The sequence below is a fragment of the Pleurodeles waltl genome, chromosome 6, assembly GCF_031143425.1.
Source record: "Pleurodeles waltl isolate 20211129_DDA chromosome 6, aPleWal1.hap1.20221129, whole genome shotgun sequence".
Classification (NCBI taxonomy): Eukaryota; Metazoa; Chordata; class Amphibia; order Caudata; family Salamandridae; genus Pleurodeles; species Pleurodeles waltl.
In genome coordinates this window covers 1,309,419,414-1,309,442,449 of record NC_090445.1, presented here as the reverse complement: position 1 = coordinate 1,309,442,449, position 23,036 = coordinate 1,309,419,414, and the positions used below count along the sequence as shown (strand labels likewise).

At 44.0% G+C, this 23,036-nt stretch overlaps 1 protein-coding gene across 3 annotated transcripts in view; it reads left to right on the top strand.

Annotated features, from left to right (window-relative positions):
- The window catches only part of GRID1 (glutamate ionotropic receptor delta type subunit 1), a 2,731,706-nt gene that overhangs the window by 1,108,253 nt on the left and 1,600,417 nt on the right, over positions 1-23,036 (top strand). For all 3 annotated transcript variants that reach the window (XM_069240587.1, XM_069240588.1, XM_069240589.1), the window contains exon 4: positions 22,733-22,938. In XM_069240587.1, the coding sequence (XP_069096688.1) occupies positions 22,733-22,938 (206 nt within the window). The remainder of the gene's footprint in view (positions 1-22,732; positions 22,939-23,036) is intronic.

Below are 23,036 nucleotides of genomic sequence, written 5' to 3'. Positions count from 1 at the left end.
ATATGTCTAACCTTCACCTTCTGAAGGTGCGGTGGCAAGTTCCTTAGTGTGTGGGCACCCTGGCACTAGCCAAGGTGCCCCCACATCGTTCAGGGCAAATTCCCCAGACTTTGTGAGTGTGGGGACACCATTACAAGCGTGCACTATACATGGGTCACTACCTATGTATAGCGTCTCAATGGTAACTCCGAACATGGCCATGTAACATGTCTAAGATCATGGAAATGTCGCGCCAATACCATTCTGGTTTTGGGGGGACAATTCCATGATCCCCCGGGTCTCTAGCACAGCACCTGGGTACTGCCAAACTGCATTTCCGGGGTTTCCACTGCAGCTGCTGCCAACCCCTCAGGCAGGATTCTGCCCTCCTGGGGTCTAGGCAGCCCAGCCCCAGGAAGGCAGAACAAAGGATTTCCTCTGAGAGAGGGTGTTACACCCTCTCCCTTTGGAAATAGGTGTGAAGGGATGGGGAGGAGTAGCCTCCCCCAGCCTCTGGAAATGCTTTGATGGGCACAGATAGTGCCCATCTCTGCATAAGCCAGTCTACACCAGTTCAGGGATCCCCCAGCCCTGCTCTGGCACAAAACTGGAAAAAGGAAAGGGGAGTGACCACTCCCCTGACCAGTACCTCCCAGGGAAGGTTGTGAAGAAAAGGGGGGAAAATTATAGGGATAGGTGCTAACAGAATTTCATCAAAACATTTCTTTAACAATAGATAGTAAATACGGTGCTCCCGAACAGAGGGTCCTCCCAGCACCTCCAGTGTTTCTCCAATAGGAAAAACCAAACTGATTCAAAAGGCCAGGGCACTCGTATGAAATAAGATAAGAGTCTGTGCAGTTAGGTTCTTGGTCTTCGGAGAATCAATATATAATCCAAACAGAGTTAAAGTTCAGTGTCTTTATTCTTGTGCGAGGTTTTCATACATGTTCATCACATCAGAAAGATTCCATATGTGGTCATCACAACAACATCCAAAAGCCAACATGTGTTTTGTCTCCGAGAAATTAATCTCATTGACTTCCTCAGGGCACAGTATAAGTAAGGTGTTAACATGAATAAATGGCTTATCCTAATCAAGTAAAACTCTTCAAGATAATGTACGATCAATAGAGAAAGAGTAGTGGGAATCACGTGACGGGGCAAAACACTATAATCCCCGAGTCTTCGTGAGGGAGTACTCATAAGTCAGCACGTATGGATCCAAAATCTTTTGCAGTGCGATCTATAAACAAAACAGTTCTTTGGGATAATTAAGCTAAGAACCTAACTGCACAGCCTCTTATCTTATTTCATACGAGTGCCCTGGCCTTTTGAATCTCCCAGGGGAGGTGCCTAGAGCTCCTCCAGTGTGTCCCAGACCCCTGCCATCTTGTATTCAGAGGTGTTGGGGGCACACTGGACTGCTCTGAGTGGCCAGTGCCAGCAGGTGATGTCAGAGACCCTCTCTGATAGGCTCTTACCTTTCTTGGTAGCTAATCCTCCTTTCTTGGTAGCCAAACCTCCTTTTCTGGCTATTTAGGGTCTCTCCTCTGGGGTATTCTTCAGATAACGAATGCAAGAGCTCACCTGAGTTCCTCTGCACTTCCCTCTTCGACTTCTACCAAGGATCGACCGCCGACTGCTCCAGGACGCCTGCAAAACCGCAACAAAGTGGTAAGATGACTACCAGCAACATTGTAGCGTCTAATCCTGTCAGCTTTCTCGACTGTCTCCTGGTGGTGCATGCTCTGGGGGTCACCTACCTTCACCCTGCACTGGAAGCCAAGAACAAATCTCCCGTGGGTCGACGGAATCTTCCCCCTGCTAACGCAGGCACCAAAAGACTGCATCACCAGTCCTCTGGGTCCCCTCTCATCCTGGCAAGCGTGGTCCCTGGAACATAGGAACTCTATCCAAGTGATTCCCACAGTCCAGTGATCCTTCAATCCAAGTTTGGTGGAGGTAAGTCCTTGGCTCCCCACGCTAGACTGCAAACCTGTGTTCTGAGTGATTTGCAGCTGCTCCGGCTTCTGTGCACTCCTCCAAGGATTCTTTTGTGCACAGCCTAGCCTGGGTCCCCAGCACTCCATCCTGCAGTGCTCAACCCTCTGAGGTGGACTCCGACATCATGGGACCCTCCTTTGTGACTCTGAGCCAGCTCCGGTTCACAAATCTTCTAAGTGCCTGCTCTGGTACTGCTGCGGGTGCTGCCTGCTTTTGTGGGGGCTCTCTGAGTTGTTGAGCGCCCCCTCTGTCTCCACCTCCAAGGTGTGATATCCTGGTCTTTCCTGGTCCCCAGCAGCACCCAAAAACCTCTACTGCGACCCTTGCAGCTAGCAAGGCTAGTTTGCGGTATTTCTGCATGGGAACACTTCTGCAACCTTCAGCACGCTATGGGACATCTTCCATCTAAAGGAGAAGTTCCTATCTCTCTTCATTGTTGCAGAATCCTAAGCTTCTTCCGTCCGGAGGCAGCTTCATTGCACCTTCATCCAGGGTTTCCTGGGCTCCTGCCCCCCCGAACACTATTGCGACTCTTGGACTTGGTCCCCTTGCCTTGCAGGTCCTCAGGTCCAGGAATCCTTCTTCAGTGCTTTGCTGGTGTTTGTGGTTCTTGCAGAATCCCCCTATCACGAATATTGTGTCCTTTTGGGGTAGTAGGTGTACTTTACTCCTACTTTTCAGGGTCTTGGGGTGAGGTATCTTGGACACCCTGACTATTTTCTTACAGTCCCAGCGACCCTCTACAAGCTCCCATAGGTCTGGGGTCCATTCGTGATTCGCATTCCACTTTTGGAGTATATGGTTTGTGTTGCCCCTAGACCTATGTTCACCTATTGCATCCTATTGTAATTCTACACTGGTTGCATTACTTTTCTTACTCTTACTTACCTGTTTTGGGTTTGTGTACATATAACTTGTGTATATTACTTACCTTCTTACTGAGGGTACTCACTGAGATACTTGTGGCACATTGTCATAAAAATAAAGTACCTTTATTTTTAGTAACTCTGTGTGTTGTGTTTCCTTATGATGTTGTGCTATATGATTTAAGTGGTATAGTAGGAGCTTTGCATGTCTCCTAGTTCAGCCTAAGCTTTGCCATAGCTACCTTCTATCAGCCTAAGCTGCTAGAAACACCTCTATTCTACTAATAGGGATAACTGGACCTGGCACAGGGTGTAAGTACCACAAGGTACCCACTATAAGCCAGGCCATCCTCCTACAGGCTCCCAGTACAGAAGAGAATATAATTCAAATTGCTGACCCACACCTACAATCTCCTACACATCCTAGGACTGACATACATCAATCACTGTCTGAACTTTCACCAAGCATCCAGAAAACTACATTCTATGTTCTCTTACTCACCCACACTCACTGTATAAACAGAAGCACAAATGAAGGGCACTCCTTCTTCTACCTCGCAGTGAAGACATGGAATGGCCTCCGCCTGCAGCTCCGGACCAACCCCTCTCTACTGAAATTCTGAAAAACTATCAAGACCTGGCTATTCAACTGAGTTCCTCAGACCCTGTAAGTGCCTGGATACCCTCTCCGATGATTAGCTGTGCTATACAAATTGATTGATTGATTGATTGATTGATTAAGAGAGAAAGCTGACTCATTGCCCCATGCTGTATGCTGTAGAGTGGAAGAAAAATGTGAATGCCGCAACATCTGACTAATGGATGAATAGCGCTGAATGCCAGACCTAGAAATATGTTTCTACATTTACTTCAACAGTTCAAGCCGCATAAGCCTGGTTGTTCTTCATAAGTAGTGCACAGTATCTTTTTATGATTGTAAACAGGACAAGATGCATAAATGTTGAGAGATATAATATTATGCATACTACGCTATGTGTGCCAAGAAGTGTTCTTAGGTGGTTGGATTACAACAGATAGCACAAAACGGATAAAGTCAGTGCTTTAAGTATGGAAGGCCATCTTCCAGGTTATATGATGCAGCATTATACTGAAAAATACGTCCTTTGGGAGAAATTGTAAGCATTTGAAAAAAAGTGCATGTTCGCCAAATTCTCTGAAATGTGCTTTTAGTTAGATAAACGATATAGCACTTTTTATAATGCAACCTGTAAAATGAAAAAAAGAAACTTTTGTGAGCGATAAAAACAATTTGGAATGACTATATATGAGAAATTGGGTTGTATGTTGAGGAGGGTGTGTGTCCTTGCTCAAGCTACAGCCACAATTCTTGTCAGCATCACCCATAAAAAGTCACTAAATTTACCTTTGCTAAACCCTCTGGCAGCTCGTCATAAAAGCCTTCGGGCTTAACTTAGAGACCGTGAGTTAAGAAAATATGCAGCAAACAAACTGTAATAAACGGAAAATACAATACAAGAATAGTTCTACACCAATTTAGAAAAATAAAGTAAAGATTGATAATTTATTTGACATCAAAACAAAAATCCAATCAATAGAATTGGGAACATGCAATTTCAAAGATTTACGGAAAGTATGGTGCCTAAAAGCGCAAACCACCACTAGTGTTTATCGGGTTGTGCAACATCAGGTGAAAGCCATAAGTTGAGGCCAACTAAAATCAACTTTAGGTGGGAAACTGGGATCAAGTTACCTTTTCAAAGTCCAGCTCGAAAAGTCCAGTGGAGGTGGCCGTGAGAAGCAGAGATAGTGTTGCAGATAGGCATTGCTGTAGCATGAAGACCAGGCCAGATGTCACAGATGGTCATCACTGCAGGGCAAAGATCCTGTTGGGCATCGCCAATGGTTGTTGCTGGACATACATGTTGGCAGTCACCCCAGGCTGTTGATGCTGTTAATGAGAAGAGTCAGGTTCACTGGAGCACTGCATTGGTGGTCAGCACTGACAGCAAGTTCTTGCCTTGAATCGGTTCGTTTGCGTGAAGAACTCGGAACTTCAGGACTTCTCCTTTTCATCCAGGAGAAGCTCAAATCCTGACAACACTGAGGGCCTGATTACAACTTTGGAGGAGGTGTTAATCCGTCCCAAATGTGACAGATATACCATCAGCCGTTTTACAAGTTCCATAGGATATTATGGACTCGTAATACGGCTGGTGGTATATCCATCACATTTGGGACGGATTAACACCTTCCTCCAAAGTTGTAATCAGGCCCTGAGTCCTTCAACTGTGTGGTGGTCTGGGGGGCCAACTACCAATTGCACCTACTCTTGTGACACAGAGATAGACTACAGACACCTGATGGTCAGGACAGAAAATGCCAGCTTTTTAAAAGCACATTTTCATAACTGTAACTTAAAATCTAACTTTACTTTTAAAGAGTGTTTTCAATCACAATTCCCTTGATACCAAACATAACATGTCTATCTGGTCCCAAACAAAAGGTATCACTCATTAAACATAAGATAACCCAACGTTATATTTTGGGAAGGGTAGGGTTCACAATAGTGAAAAACAAATTTGGGTGTTTTTCACTCCCAGGGCATGTAAACCTTAAAAATAGATGTCCAACATTTTAAGTATGGTGCACCGTGGCCTATGGGCTCTTTAATGTCTACTTAGGTGTGTTTTATATGTATTAAGAAGGTAGTTGTGGGTTAGGCAAGGGGTTTATTTTGTCAGGCTGAATTGACCTTTTAAAATGGCATACAGGCTGCAGTGACAGGCCTGAGACATTTTAAGGGTTATGTGAGAGGATGGCACAATAAGTGCTGCCGGGTGCCCACTTATAGCATTTAATAATATACCAGCCCTGGGTATAGAGTACACCATTTTAATAGGACCAATAAGTTAATTAAATATGGCAATCAGGTGTAAGCCAATTTGACCATTTTTAGGGAGTGAACACCTACACTTTAGTATTAGTTTGCAGAGGTAAAGTCTTAAACAAAAAGCGAATTCAGCAAAACTGGAGGGGAGATGGTAAAAACTATTGGGGGGACCCTGCAGAGAGGTTCACGTTCAAAAATATCATCGGAACAAACTGCAAACTCTGATACTATGAACAAGTAATCTATCAGAAAGGATGTTAAGAATAGTGCTTGCTCCTTTTCCCTCACTGTGATCCTAACAATATCTGCATGTGTCCACTTTACCAGCTTCTTGTACCTGTGGCTATTCTGCCGCTTCTTGGGTTATCACCTCACACCAGGCCATTATGGACAATGTCTCCATTCCTGACATTTCACTGAATAATCATTAATTGCAGGTATGTTAGTTAAAGAAGTTTAATGGAAGCAAAACAAGACTGCAACACACAGAATGCATTAGGGCATCGCACTGTACTCAAGTGCTCAAAATGGTGGTCTTAATTACATGGTAAGAGGTGATCACACTAGAAGCTCTAAGGCCCTTATTTATACTTTTTTTGCGTCGCATTTGCGTTGTTTTTTTTTACCGTAAAAACGGCGCAAACTTGCAAAATGCCATTGGGCCATATTTATACTTTTTGACGCAAAACTGCGCTAACGCAGTTTTGCGCCAAAAAAATTAGCGCCGGCTAACGCCATTCTGAAGCGCCATGCGGGCGCCGTATTTATTGAATGGCGTTAGCCGGCGTTAGCCGACCGGCGCTGCCAGGTGTGCGTGAAAAAAAACGACGTACACCAGGCAGCATCGGCGTAGGGAAAAATGGCGTTTGGGCGTCCCAAAATGGGGCAAGTCAGGCTGAGGCAAAAAAATCGTCTTAACCCGATTTGCGCCATTTTTTTTGGGCGCCCAGTCGCCATTAACATGACTCCTGTCTTAGCAAAGACAGGAGTCATGCCCCCTTGCCCAATGGCCATGCCCAGGTGACTTATGTCCCCTGGGCATGGTCATTGGGCATAGTGGCATGTAGGGGGGCACAAATCAGGCCCCCCTGTGCCACAATTTTTTTTAAAAAAAATACTTACCACAACTTACCTTTTCTTCCCTGGGATGGGTCCCTCCATCCTTGGGTGTCCTCCTGGGGTGGGCAAGGGTGGCAGGGGGTGTCCCTGGGGGCAGGTGAGGGCACCTCTGGGCTCATTCTGAGCCCACAGGTCCCTTAACGCCTGCCCTGACCCAGGCGTTAAAAAGAGGCGCAAATGCGGGGTTTTTTGCCCCGCCCACTCCTGGGCGTCATTTTTGCCCGGGAGTATAAATACCACGCACATGCCTGGGAGTCATTTTTTAAGACGGGAACGCCTACCTTGCATCTCATTAACACAAGGAAGGTGTTCACGCCAAAAAATGACGCTGACTCCATGAACTTTGGCGCTAGATGCGTCTAACGCCAAAGTATAAATATGGAGTTAGTTTTGCGTCGATTTTGCGTAAAAAAAAACGACGCAAATTCGGCGCAAACGGAGTATAAATATGCCCCATTGTATTTTGTAGGTTTGCGCCGTTTTGCGTCAAAAAGCGGCGCAAATGCGGCGCTAAAAAAAGTATAAATACGGGCCTAAGTGCTTTAGTGCCGTATTGTTGCCTTATTTTAATAGACTCTGGCCCGTATTTATACTTTTTGACGCTAAACTGCGCTAACGCAGTTTAGCGTAAAAAAAATTTGCGCCGGCTAACGCCATTCTGAAGCACCATGCGGGCGCCGTATTTATTGAATGGCGTTAGCCGGCGCAAGCAGACCGGCGCTGCCTGGTGTGCGTGGAAAAAAACCACGTACACCAGGCAGCGCCGGCGTTGGGAAAAATGGCGTTAGGGCGTCTTATAAGCGCAAGTCAGGTTGACGCTAAAAAATCGTCTTAACCCGATTTGCGCCATTTGAAACGACGCCCAGACGCCATTTACATGACTCCTGTCTTAGTAAAGACAGGAGTCATGCCCCCTTGCCCAATGGCCATGCCCAGGGGACTTATGTCCCCTGGGCATGGTCATTGGGCATTGTGGCATGTAGGGGGGCACAAATCAGGCCCCCCTATGCCAAAAAAAAAATATTAAAAAAAAAAAAAATTATACTTACCTGAACTTACCTGAATGTCCCTGGGGTGGGTCCCTCCAGCTTTGGGTGTCCTCCTGGGGTGGGCAAGGGTGGCAGGGGGGGTCCTTGGGGGCATGGGAGGGCACCTGTGTGCTCATTTTGAGCCCACAGGCCCCTTAACGCATACCCTGACCCAGGCGTTAAAAAGTGGCGCAAATGTGGGGTTTTTTGACCCGACCACTCCCGGGCGTGATTTTTGCCCGGGAGTATAAATACGACGCATTTGCGTCGCCGTCATTTTTTTAGACGGGAACGCCTTCCTTGCATCTCATTAACGCAAGGAAGGCGTTCACGCAAAAAAATGACGCTCTTTACTCCTACTTTGGCGCTAGACGCGTCTAACGCCAAAGTATAAATATGGCGTTAGTTTTGCACCGAATTTGCGTCGAAAAAAACGACGCTAATTCGGCGCAAACGGAGTATAAATATGCTCCTCTGTTTCTTAGCGGCTATGTTTGTCTGTTAGCACGTCCAGAAGAACATGCCACGACTGCATCCAGCAGACATTTTGATGTTGCGTGTCGGCTCTAGGGATTACTTCTCCTGGATATGGACGCTTGATGTTTTCGCAGCCATTCTGCAGCGAACAGGTGTCCCTCCTTATTTGCTTCACACAGTTTGCAGAGTGCCTTACACGCTCTGAAATTGATTGTGTCATTTAAATATCAAAAGATTATTCATAAAATGTAAAGTGCTGAAAGCAGGGTGGAATTTGTTAAACCTCCTCCCTATGTGTTTTCCTTTCTATTACTTCAATGCATGAATCTTCTGACTAAGCAGCACAGCTTTTGCTAAGCAGCATGTCAGGGCCGGGAATAGATTTGGATAATCACAACACTTCCCATTGCTTTCGTTCTGAATCTTATCTCCTAGAATTAATATACACATCCTCTATTCTGTTATTCTCTGATCTCCTATGCCTATCTCCTTTTTCAGGCAGGAATTATTTATAATGGCGAGGGGGTCGATAATCCTCTACGGCTCTGTAAAATGACATTGTCCATCTCCTTACACTTTGTTTAGACTGTCTGTGGCATGTTTTTTGCCCCAGTGACATCAATAGTATTAATTGGCTGGTGGACATGTATCTCTATGTCACAACGTGCTCAGGATATGTGTCTGCACAGCTTCAGGGTTCCGTGATGGTCATCAAGGCAGCCAATTATTTTCAGGAAAACAACAGTATTATCTGGCATAATCAACATTCAGATAATCATAAAAAGCAGAGCTGGTATCAAGGGGTTCGGCTGCTACCCAAGGTCAAGACGTCTGTAAATGTCACCAGGCCCTGATAATGCCACTGCAGATGGAATATCTATGTAGGGAGGATGTGTGTTGAATGCAACTATCATTACAATATACATAGGAATATGTTAGTTAATTAACTGTAAACAACAATGATTATCACTGAACATGATAGAAAATGCGGAATTTGACTGCTCATTTCAGTTGTGAAAATAATACATTTGAGAAGAGAAACTGAATTGTCATTATGTGCTGGATTAAAAGCTGTGATCTATACTTAGCAGTAAGCCACATATCAACACAGAAGAATGAATGGCTGAGTTGTGATTCACAAAAGTGCTGACGTTGGTTTGAGGAGCAAAGACCAGAAAGAATGGTGGAAGTGTTTAAGAACATGAGGGAACACTCGAATATGAAGTCCGTCTCATACACGTAGAATAATAGTGGCTTTTCATTACATAATATGTTTATGTGGTGTAAAGTACCTTCCACCTTCACGTCGTAACAATTCATCTTGGACTTCCATTACCCCTCGCGATATTGAGGGGCATATTTATACTCCGTTTGCGCCGGAATTGCGTCGTTTTTTTTTACGCAATTCTGACGCAAAACTAACTCCATATTTATACTTTGGCGTTAGACGTGTCTAGCGCCAAAGTCCATGGAGTTTGCGTAATTTTTTAGCGTGGACACCTACTTTGCGTTAATGATATGCAAGGTAGGCGTTCCCGTCTAAAAAAGTGACTCCGAGGCATGTGCGCCGTATTTACACTCCCGGGCAAAATTCACGCCCGGGAGTGGGCGGGTCCAAAAAAATGACGTACGGCCGCTTTTGCGCTGTTTTTTTGCACCTGGAAAAGGCAGGCGTTAAGGGACCTGTGGGCTCTGAAGGAGCCCAGAGGTGCCCTCCCATTCCCCCAGGGACACCCCCTGTCACCCTTGCCCAACCCAGGAGGACACCCAAGGCTGGAGGGACCCATCCCAGGGACATTAAGGTAAGTTCAGGTAAGTCATTTTTTAAATTTTTTTTTGTGGCATAGGGGGGCCTGATTTGTGCCCCCCTACATGCCACTATGCCCAATGACCATGCCCAGGGGACAGAAGTCCCCTGGGCATGGCCATTGGGCAAGGGGGCATGACTCCTGTCTTTGCTAAGACAGGAGTCATTTCTATGGGGGTTGGGAGTCGAAAAAAATGGCGCAAATCGGGTTGAGGCAAAAAATTTGCCTCAGCCTGACTTGCCCCATTCTTTGGCGCCCAAGCTCCATATCCCACTACGCCGGCGCTGCCTGGTGTACGTCGTTTTTTCCCACGCACACCAGGCAGCGCCGGCGGCTAACGCCGGCTAACGTCATTGATTAAATACGGCGCCCGCATGGTGCTTCAGAATGGCGTTAGCCGGCGCTAATTTTTTTGACGCAAAACTGCGTCAGCGCAGTTTTGCGTCAAAAAGTATAAATATGGCCCTGAATCCCTTGGAGTTTTTGGGAACTTATGTGCTGTTACTGATTCAACCTTCAATTAATATTTATGTTGATACAGACGTTTAATTGCTAACAAAATTGAAATTAGATGGGGCCTTACCGCCAGGGCACCGTCTTAGCCATTATGAGGAAGGTGGGCATACTACCATTGACAGGCTACACTGTCAAGAATTGTATTTTGTTTTCAAATACTTTATTAACAATAAATACGTATTTGGCGTAGAAGGTGTCAAAGTAACATTTCCATCGAAACCTTCTCTTTACCAAATCCCATCGTTTGTTTAAAAAGTGTGTGTGAACGCAATGAGCGCCTCGGCTAGCGCACAAACAGGTGCCTGTATTATTTCAGGGGATGAATTTGCTGAAGCTTTGTTTCAATATAGACATGTCTAACGGGATACAGACGTATTTATTCCAATCGCTTGATAACGATTCCAGTAAACTGCAATTTAAGATAACTTTAGGAGGCGCTGTACATTAAAAGAAACACATTCTCAATAGCAAAGTATTACGAATATGTGCGAATATGCTTGAATCTCTGGGATGTACACAACATTGAATGTATTATTTGGTATACATTTGCTTGTGCATTCTTTACCAGAGTTCCTAGTGCTCAAATCTTTGGTGTAATATTAGGTAAAAAACTAGATTCAATTACTTGATGACAAATTGAACAATTTGTGCTATTTAAAGGTGATTAGGTGAACTAAAACGAGCTTTCTTGTTGCTGTTTCTGACCACGTTATTACTACTCACCTACTAATCACCATCGCTCTATAAACAATAGATTACACATGCTTCAGGGAGGTGGCAAACTCATGGAGCTTATATGCTAGGCCTATGGGCTGGCGATCAAAATATTTCAGTGTGCTTGGTTACTGAAGTCCATCTTATATCTAATGAGACAGTGCAATGATCTGCACCGAGGGGAATCTGAGACAGTCAGCCCCGTTAAAAAATATGCAGTTTGCAAGGCGAGGATAGTGGGCATATCTTGTGTCTGACTAAACCCATCCCATATGCTTGATCGACACAGAGAAATGGGTGGTATTCCGGGCGTCCGTTTTTTGTGTATCTGATGTGACATCTGGTGTCTGTGGGGTGAGTCAAGGCCACTCACAAGTGTAAACTAGCCAACGATCATAAGGCACTTCTGTAAAGTCCAGACATGCTCGTGCGTTGGTGTTAAGGTATGCAGCCCAACCCCAACCCATTCCTAGCATTTATTGTATTTCCTTTCACCATGTTAAAATGGCCAGCCATCGCCACTGCCATTGAACTGGTCCCTAATAACCCAATCGCAAAGCTCCTCATTTGGAGATCACAAAACTGTAGACAACCTCTGGCGATGAACATAGCCACTGGCACATATATTGTAAGAGTATACAGTAGTGGTAGATGATCCACAAAAGGTATGGACTCCACCTGTATGTAACAACTAGCCAGCAATCTGCTGAATGTGTTGTTACTCAAAGTACATCAATGAATTCAGTTTTAAGTAGGAGGTACTGGGTTTCCAGTTCTTTGTGTTTCCAGCATACAATATGTGCTAGAGTCACTTGTTTATCAAACGTTGACTGAAAAAGGTGTAAAACATGTATAATACATGGATTGCCATTAAAGGGCTGCTCTCATGACCCCTCGAGAATGTGTAGCACTTTCCCAGAAGCTGGGCCTAATGTGCAAGTGAATGGCTAGTTGCTTGTCAGGGGCAAAATTGAAACAATAATTGGCCTTGGTAGCATCTACTCTCAATATACTAAATGCACTTTGGTCCAAATGCTGAGATTGAAAAGTTGCCAATTTCAACCCAGGCCACAAGCAAGGTTACATATGGAAATGGATATTGATATGCCTTACTGTCGTAGTTCTGACTCTTGCTCTAGGCAAGACTATTGGTTAAAGAATGACAGTACTTTTGTTTGTAGGCATCTATGCCTGTCCTACAACAAGTCACAACCGTTGTCCCAACCTTAGAGGCTCACTAGCAGCACCTCACAAGAAACACAATTGTAAAAGGTGATTTGTGGCAGCCTTTATGCATGGACTCAAGAATAAGACATCTCAGGGAGTGTCGTGGTTAAACAGAAATTACCCCTTTCTCACAGATATTTCATGTCTCATACAAACACAGGCAATGACAAAGATGCAGTAAAGTTTCAATAGTTTTTGTTTAACATAACTGCAATTTGCGGTATGCTGCATGGGCTGCAATGATTAGGATAATGAATAATGCGAGGAACATAATTGTAAAGACGAGAGTCATTATTACAAAGACCCCCAAAATCTTGCAATGCATAAGAAAGACATACGAGATGTAATATGCCCTAATACCCTAATGTGAGAGGCCTAACCTCCTACCTAAAGGAGAGCTGGGTTTGCTAAACCTAATCTGCCAATACCATGTCCATGAGAGGAGCCCCCAACCCTCGTTATCTTGGAATGAGGTCTCTATCTTTGACTCCGTAGGGACACGAAGACTGGGTCAGCATCAAGATGACGTGCAGCATCGATATCAGCGATGGTGGCGATGCCCTCCAATCGGAATCCATCTGATTATCTGTCTAAAGTGCGATGTATTTATACAGATCTACAAGGACCCCTGACGTAGGTGTGTTCCCAAACAATAGATAACAGACATGCTTGGAACGGCAATTAATATAAACAATCCCTCGAAAGTATAGAGAGGGAAAATCTCTAAGTGTGAACACCTACTGTTTGTTTGTCTTTGTTGCTTGATTTTGACGCCTTAGCACAGTGACACTGATAATGCAAAGCATAACAAGTGGCCTAACTATAAACAAGGCAGGCATCTTAGAAGAATTAAATAATTAAATGGGCTAAGACAGAGCAAGCTAAGTAGGTTAAAAGTCACTAGGTGATGGGGGCACGAGTCTGCAAGCCAGAGGCTAAGCTAACTCCTGTTATCCCATTAAAATGAACTAGGATTCACTACATTACCTGAATAACACAATGGACCATGTAAAGATTTCAACTGCTCCAATAATTTAGTTTCTTCGTTTCTAACTTTTCTTTCAGTTTTGTCCTAAGATCTGTGTCATCTACCTCTGTCATTGCAGATCTTATATCTTGTTTATTTAAATGGATCACCAAGTTCACACACTAAAAGGTACATATAACTCATGGTATTATGTATATACAGGTACATTTATATTGTTGTCAAGAATAAACACACAGACGCAGACACAATCACACATGCAGAAATGCAAAAATACATTCACACACACATGCAACCAACACACACGTGTGTATGCACGCACAAGACATACATACACACACACACACACACATTAGGTTAACATAAATCCAGGTGAAAAAATACACAGGCAACTGCAGAACCCATCGCATTCGTAGGACCTTCCCACACCCGGGGAATTGCATTACTTGACCACAAAATACCTATTATAGGGTCACCATACACTCAGATACCACTGCCACTCTTATTACGACTTGCTAGAACTCTAAACCACAACCACATGTACATGGAATCCAAGAATCCCTAACATTTAAAGTTCATACACTCAGGGAACCCAACAACTTATACCTAGGACCAGCGGTGGCTTGTGGCACGCAAAAAGGGTGGGGTGCTGTGAAGGGGATAGGAAAATAAAAATTAAATGAATACAAAAATAACTAAATCAACACTTCCCTTCTCGCTGCCATGCTGCGTCCCACTCCTCTCCTATGGCTGGCTGCAGGCAGGCACAGGCTCCCAGCCGCTCAGAGCAGCACCAGGATTGGCTGGGAGCACTCAGCCAGGGTACTCCCAGGCAGACTGGGGACCTGTGCAGGCTCCCCTAGACCGACAACTGTGTTGCTGGGCTGGAGAGAACCCTGTGCGCATGTGTGTTTGACCAGCCAGAGACGGTTGCCAAACATGCATGCGCTCTGAGGGGGAGTGCTGTGCACTCCCCCTTTCTGCTCGTCGCCCCCGTGGCCTCTCTCTTTTTACAAAAAATTGATTATAAACATAGTTTATTACATTTTTTAGTAAAAGGTTTGCAGTTGTCGCTGCTGGCAGGGGCGCAATGCTCCTCCACTCTAAGGGAGGACCTGCCCCTGACGAGTACCAAAGAAACCATAACACAACCTTCATACATTAGTGATCTGTATCACATTTGTACAGGCACCCACAAAACCCAAGCCATTTGGCCACCTTTGCAACATCACCCACTTATACTGGGAAGGTGCCATGGTAATTCAAAGCCATGACCTTCTGCAAGACCAGCAGAAATTTGACAATATTCATTTTTGCAGGTATATAGGTTCCATGGTCGCATACTAGTGTCAAAACTCCACTGGGGCTTGAAACTTACCTGAATTATGCGTGTATGTTAAACAGCTGCAATGGTCATTGTTCATAAGCTGCCATTTATATGTAACACATTAATGAACTTTTTAAGGGTGCACATATATATTCTTCAATAGCCTCTACAAACATGTCATACTTCCAGCACCACAAACTCAGTTACACAGAAAAGGGGTCTGTGACATGGTCTTCTTACAAAGCTGGAACAAAACACACTCATTGGACATAGATTTACTTGGTTGCATTGTCTTTTCTTCCCAACACAGCATGAGACTGGAGAGGGCATATAAAAGTCGAGTGGTGCACTTCTTGAATACCAAACCATGAAGGAGACTGGGACTATGTCTCGGAAAACATAATTTGAACAGCATTAGCAAAGTAAATAGTAGTAAGTAGTGTGGCTGCTGTGCAACATAGCAAAAAGTAAAATCAAATATTTTTTTTCTTATGCAAGTGGGGTTGGGCAATGCTTAGAAAGTGAGGGAAGGGAAGTCAGAGGGAATCAGAGTGTTTTTTATTACAAAGACAATGGGAAGGGGGGGGTGCGATCTAAGAAGCAACATGAACAACGGGAGGGTGGGGAATGAGAGAGGGAAAAGCAGTGCGAGAAAAGGGTGGTGAAAGGAGGAGAAGCAACACAGGAAATGGTGGTGGGAGAGGAAGAAGTAACACAGACAATACAGGGCCTGTGAGTGGAAGAAGCAACTTGGACAATGGGAGAGGGCATGGAGAGGATCAAGCAACTTGTAGAACGGAGGTGGGGTGGGAGGATGAGGAACAGACAACAGGGAATGAGGGGGGAAGAAGCAACACAGACAATGAGGGTGGACATAGGAGAGCAAGAAGCAACAGGGACAAAGGGGGTGGGAGGAAAAGAAGCAACACAGACAACAGGAGGGTAGGTGGAAGAAGCAACAGGAAGAAGCACCACAGGGGAAGAAGAAAAAAGCAACATGAGCAAAGATGAAAGATACCTCACTCACAGTGTGAGCAGCAGAAGGACACTAATCAAAATGAAGCAATCACTATTTGGTCCTTGCTCCACACAAAAAAGAGGAAGTGATGTTGGCATATGCTGGCCAATTATGAGGCACAAAATAAGAGTAAAAATTAATCCATCAAATGGTAAGTGAGGAGTGGACTCCAAGTCCCTTGTTGTATACAATATCCATCACAAACAACAGCTCATGGGCTCTGTCTTAGGATAGACATAAAAAGCATCACAGAAGAAAAATGATCATTGCAGTGTAAACGTAGAGATTGGAGGCGAAGAGTACTGATTGAAGGAGAGTGATGTTGTTTCAAGTGTAGATTAGGGAGACATCAGAGGATGATGGAGGAGCAGGATGAAGTGAACTCAATGCAAGGTACAGACAATGGTGAAGAATGGCAGAGCTGAAAGTGGAGGATTATAGATGGGGTGACACTGGAGAAGGACTGAAGATTAATGAGCAAATGAGCAGATATAAGGAATATATCTTAGGAGGTCAGAGCAACGGAGGGCAGTGGAGTCAATATCAGGATGGTTTTAGAAAAGAGAGACTGGAAGGTAGACCACCGATGGGTGAAGCAACTCATGGAATGAATCACTGAAGCTAATGAAAACCCTGCTCAACCTGACAACTAGCAACCATCAGGAAGAAAGCACTGTGTCCCCAGCGTCTATCATCCTTTTATTAGGCCATGACTTAAAATCAGTGATTGGAGATTTGTGAGGTTGGGTATATCGGGTACAAAGATTGGACAACAGTGAGGAAGATAATAAGGACACAAAGTGATAGATAGAGACAATAGGAATGTGAAAGAGGAGGAGAGTGGAATGAGTAACGCCCCACCTCTTTCTGTTTTTACTGTATGGGTATTGTCCTATACATTTCACTTTTTGGTGATGAAAATGGCAATCATTAGGCAGTTTCTACCTGGTACCAGCCTCTTCTTTTGTTCTTTTTGTTGAAATTAGTTTAAATGTTTAAACGGCTGTACAGATTTGTCCCATAATTATTATTCAACATTAGTTATAGTAGATGTTTTAGACAGTTATCAGGGCAATTGCATGTTCTTTGCTAGAGTTTTTTAAAAACTTATTTCTGTACTGCTAGTAACATCATTTCTGGAGAAAATGAACTCCCACATGCTGAGAAGAAAAATTATATCATGTCAAGTAAATGAATAATGCTTCTGAAGTTATATCAATCCTATTCATAAAGAGTGTTTAATTTCCTGTTGTATAATAGGTATGGTAATATAATTAATAAACCTAAGAATCCTATTAAATCCTAATAATGATATTGAATTTATTGAATTTATTGGCGGTGAATCAATAACCGAAGGCACTGAACATTTTTTTTGTGATTAGTTGCATTATTTATGCAACAAAGGACAAACGTTTTCCTTGTCAGAACAATTGTGGTACTAACCTTTTCTTTGTATTAGACTGTGTCTGACCATAATGTAATGATGTGCTTCTTGGTAGTTCCATATTACTGCTACTTTTTATTTTAGGATTTAATTACTCTCTTCCTTATGTAACTTGTTGTATTACCATTAGGAGCCACTTGTCCTGTCGGCATTCACCTCCTGGGATGTTAGTGTGGTGGTGTATACACTGTGAGATGTAATTTCTACAATATTAATACTTGTAAAAGTTGTAAATGTGCTCATATTCATGGCTTTTAGTGAGTGCACGCCATAGTGGATTGTTTTTCCATTGTACTGTGAATCATTACCTCTATATTGAAAATGACCCACTGTAGAAAGCTTGCCCCTTATGTGGTATGTGAATACCTTGTAAAGGGTCCACGTCTTCCCTGTGTCTATTTAGGGGTAGTGTGGTTGAGCGGCCTTAGGCTTAACACAGAGGAGTGCAAGACATCTACAAATACACAAAATAGTCAATAAATTAAACACATGACTCAAGAAGAATATTCACACCAATCTATAAAAATAGCAACTATCCTGATACATGTTTAGGAATAAGAGAATAATTGCTCCGGTAAGTATGTTTTTAAATTATACTTTTTTCAGTTTAAAAAGAAGAACATTTCTGAGTTCAGCAATGTTATCCTACTGGAGGAAAAAAACGTTTTGCAGACATGTAGAGTACAGCGACTTTCAAGATCAATCTCCGGGAGTTAAGGTGAGTAGTGGGCAAGATCCAAGGCAGTACCAACAGTACACCCTCGGCGGCATGGGGGGGCCAGGTGCAGAGAGAAAAACAGCGTGGGTTGTCCAATGAGTTCCTTTGAAAATCAGTCACTGACAAAAGAGGCTGCAGGCTCTGGCCAGGCGGGCTGAATCAAATGCAGGGCTCAGACCTCACAATGTTCGGGCACAGGTAGATACCTTTGGTCCTCTTCTCCATGGCTCAGGGGTGACGGGTGCAGAGGTATCCTTAAGTGTCAGGTTTTCTTTTCTGGAGTGGTCGCGATGGAGGGAGGCTGTGTGCAGGAGCTGCAAAGAAAATCTGAGAATCCAGGAGGGGTGGAACCACAATGGACTCAGAATCTGGAGGGCAGGGGAACCTTGTTGGCACCGGTGGTCCATTTCAACTTGAGTCAGAGACAACAGGTTCAGTGGTGACTTCAAGTGTCAAGTTCTGGTAGTGCAGAGTCCCTTCTTTTGAAGCTGGCTGAAGAGCAGATCTGCTGTTCACAGGAGGTCTTGAGTCTTTTTTGAAGACAGGTAGCACTCCTGGGTTTCTAGAATCACAGCTGCAGGACAAGTCGAATAGGGTGCAGATTTCAACGAGGGATGCAGCCAGGCAGACTGGGTTGGTACCAGGTCAGCTGCTTCATTTCTGCTCTTTTGCTTTAATGGCTCTTCTGTCCCCTTGGTCTTCCTAGAACATCAGGATCTGTTTCTCTGGTGCCTTGCTCCCCTAAATACTGCGTCTATGGGGCATTAGAGGTGTATAGGGCACTAGCCAATTGGCTACTACCCCTTGGGGTCACTACATCCCCTTATATGACCACTTCTTGTGGGAAGTGGGCATGACTCTGTCCCAGAGTTCCTTGGTATGCCATCACTAAGATGGCTACCTCTGAAATGCCATGTCCACCTCACAATAGCCCATCTTATAGGTGGTACTAGTTTGGAGGTGGCATGCCTACCTGACTAGCTTATTTTCCCACTTGTCCAGGTGCAAGCAGGCTTTGGACGGGGGTGGCTTCAACTTCTATGGGGAGAGCCAGATTTGCATTTCAAAGGTGGCAGGCTTTTGAGAGTTGCCGCCTTAGAAAGGCTAGTCAGCAGGGCCTGGTGAAGGAGGTGTTCCAACCTATTCCTGGATGGGCTTTTGATCTGGGCCTCCTGAGAGCAGAAGGCTCTTACCCTAGGAGGCCAGGACTGTGTAGTGGGCGGCAGGATGACAGAAACCAGTCAGGAAGCACACCAAAGGCTGGTGAGGTTTAAGGAGGCACCTCTAAGGTGCCCTCTGGGTACATGTATTGTTAAATACAACACTGGCATCAGTATGGGGTCACCAATACAAGAAGTTTGATACCAAGCATCCCTATTGTTAGTGAAGCCATCATGTAGCTGGGGAACTCGCATTGACCAGTGTCCAGCACATGCTTTTAAAATGGCTTCCCTGGTCACTTACTATGTCTGAGAATTAACAAAGACAAAGCGGTGGCATATTTTCTTGTGCAGGTATGCCCTCACATATATTATAAGGCACCCTGGCTTAGAGGTGGCCTGCTATAGGGGTGACTTACATATATTGCATGTAGTTTTAGAGGACATGGCACACAGGTTGTGTGCCATGTTGTATTTTCTCTTTTCTCTTCACCAAGACACGAACCTGCAATGGCAGCCTGTCATGTGCTAGTGAGGGTGCTTAGGGTAGCACAATTTGTGTTGCAGCCCTTAGGGACCCACTTCAGTCCCTAGGTACTGGGACACCATTTACTAAGGACTTACAGAGGGTGCAAGTTTGTCACTTGGGAAAACAATTAACAGGTTTTGGTGGCAGAGCACTGGTACTAGGGACCTGTTTGGCAGGGATCTAGTGCACTTCAGTCAAAGTTGTATCAAATGTCAGGCAAATGTATGAGGGGGATACTGTAACAAAAACCCAGTTCCCTAGACCCACCAGCTAAATGTCTCCCAATTTTCAAGCCTTTTTTATACAAGCATGCATAGTGCTGCATGCATATCTTATATAAAAAGTATTGACTGTCTGGGTGTGCCGTAGGTAGTAGGAAAGGGGTAAAATGGAAAAGAGGGCTAAGTGGGATGCTTTAGTAAAAACATTTTTGTCAAAACTGTGTGGTCTTTATCTTAAAAACTGAGGCCGATATTTAAGAAAATGTGATGCATCAGAGCTGATTTGCCACTTTTCCTACGTCCCCTACTGGCACCTAACGACACCATGGTTGCACCACATTTATAATACGGTGCACCATGGTGTTCTTTAGCACAATAGCATCAACATTTTCGATGCTATTGTGGTTCTTTGCTAGTGTAGCAAAATGCAAGGAGGTCCATGGTTTTTTTATGGGAGCATCATTTTAATGCCTGCTGTGAGCAGGCGTAAACATTTACACCAAAAATGGCACACAATTTTTGTGGGCCTCCTAGTGCCAGAATGCCCCACCTTGCATACATTATGCCTTGAGTAGGCATAATGTGACACAAGGGTTTACAAAGAGGCTCGAAGCATGTCTTGCGCCACTTTGTAAACATGGCTGGTGGAAAAAGCCACTTCAGCATCGCCTTGGTGAAAAATAAAATGATGCTTTGGCTGTGCTAATGTGGTAGAAGGGGCTCTTAAATATGCCCTCAAATTGTTAAGAACTATACATAAATTTCAGTCAGTCCCATGTACAAAGATATCAAACACTGCAATTATTTGGGGGGGGGGCGATGGTACAGGGAAGAGTATTTCAAAGTGCACACTGCTTTCCCAGAACAGAAGTAAATAGGGTCAAGGTCCTAGATGCTATTCAAAAACACAGATTTTAACTTGTACATTCTCTTTAGAGACAGGACCTGGAACGAAACCCAGTGTCTGGCTTCCATTGCAGTGCAATCTGGCCCTCAGTGTACACCCAGTGAGTTAGCTGAAAAGAATGTACATGCCATATATTTATTTCAACCAATTGGTCTGACACGGCGACTGGCCTTGTGAGATATGAGGGTATATTTCATTTTTTGATTTAGCAGACCCACAAACCATTTAACCCTCCTGGTCTGATGGCTTTTGGTCGCCCAACCCTAAAAGTGAAATATGTCCTACTATTTCACTTGAGGCACATTACCCTGTATTTATATTCCTTTTCAATCATCTGTATATTTTCCAAATCCTTTCCTGGATTCCCCAAGGATGAGTGGCCTCTGATGCTTTTCAATGTAACCTTTTGCTGCAGGCTTAATCATGTTATTGACCTTCCAAGTGCTTAACCGATAAAAGAATTGATTTATCTATTGTGACTTCAGTGTTGTTGATAGAATTACCACCACAGTTCAAGTTATTAGCTGTGACCTCCCCTCCATCTGTCACAGTATTTAAGTGGACAGTTTTTCCCTGTATGCGTAAACATTTGGCAAAGATAGGGACATTAGGCTGAACGCATGAGTGTCAGTCTTTGCTCATGTGCTTGTTTGTGCCAAAGCAGCTACTGTTAGAACACTGAATTCAGATATAAAGCAAGGATGCTTGCAATAGTGTTTTTTCATTGAAGTTTTGTGAAATTTCATTGACATTTTTTTAAAGTACATGAGGTTACGATTGTGATGTGAAAGGTGGTTTCTTAGTATCTCCTTATTCAACTGAGGATATATTTAACTAGAAATGACATACGAGATACTGGCAGATAGCCGGTTTGAGCAGTAATATCTGTTGGTGAGAGATATTCTGCATGAACCTGTCTTCCATGGGCAAATATTATATGATATTGCATTATGTGACATTTAGAGAGTTTTTGCTTAACCTGAAATTTGAAAACTTTGCAATTTTCAGCAATGAAATATAAAGATAACATTTGTGCATTCAAATATGTATTTATTAAGGAGTTGTATAGCGCTGTGTGTGGCCTTCCTGTAACTTGTGTTTGCTGATGAGTAGGGAAAAAAAATTAAAAGGGGGGCTTGCATCATTGTATACAGTTTCAGCCTCTGTTAAGACTCTCCCTTCAAATTATAAAAATTGTAGTGTGCCTCATACATCAACACTTCAAGTGCCGGCTTTAGCACTGGTGGCGCCCATCTGCAATAATCTTTTTCACTGACCCCCCACCATGACCTCCTTCTCGTGGAATTTCTTCGTTATCACCCTCCAACAGTGCCCCTGTTCTTCCTAAAGTCCCTCTCTGGCATACATCTCGTTTTTTATAGAGCTACACATACTTCACTCACTCTCAGTTCTGTGATCTGCATGGTACACATCCTTTGCAGCAGGCACATTAACCATCCGTGCTATTTTATAATAAGTTAAAGCTGCCACTAGACAAAACTCCGATTTCTATCCAGCAAGAACATTATTCACAGGGTTATCTTGGCATTTTTACTGATGCCTTGAAAGTGCTGGACACACAAGAAATCTGCAGCACCCATAGATTATTTTTAAACGCACCGCTGATCAGGTTAGCGATAGATGCGTCTTGACCAGTCACACCGCCCAAAGCTGGCCCTGAGTACACCATAGTAAGCATTACAAGAGAACGAGACAGAGAGTGAAGTAGTGAAAAAAACAGTGCAGTAGGTAATGTTTCAATCTGTTGAAAATGTAACTGTTTCAGACGTTCTCCCTTTTTGTTTTGCAGATATCCGGGGACTGCAGAGCTTCTTAGACCAGGCTTCTAGGTTAGGACTGGACGTGTCTTTACAGAAGGTGGACAGGAACATCAGCCGTGTGTTTGCCAACCTGTTTACTACCATGAAAACGGAGGAGCTGAATCGGTACCGTGACACCTTGAGGAGAGCTATACTGCTTCTGAGTCCAAGGGGAGCCCAGACGTTTATTAGTGAGGTCTGTGAATTCGAACTTTTTTTTGCAATAGTGCAGTTTGCCATGACAATGTATTTTTATTTTCTCAAAGGCAGAGTAAGAATGGAAGGGTTGGCTAT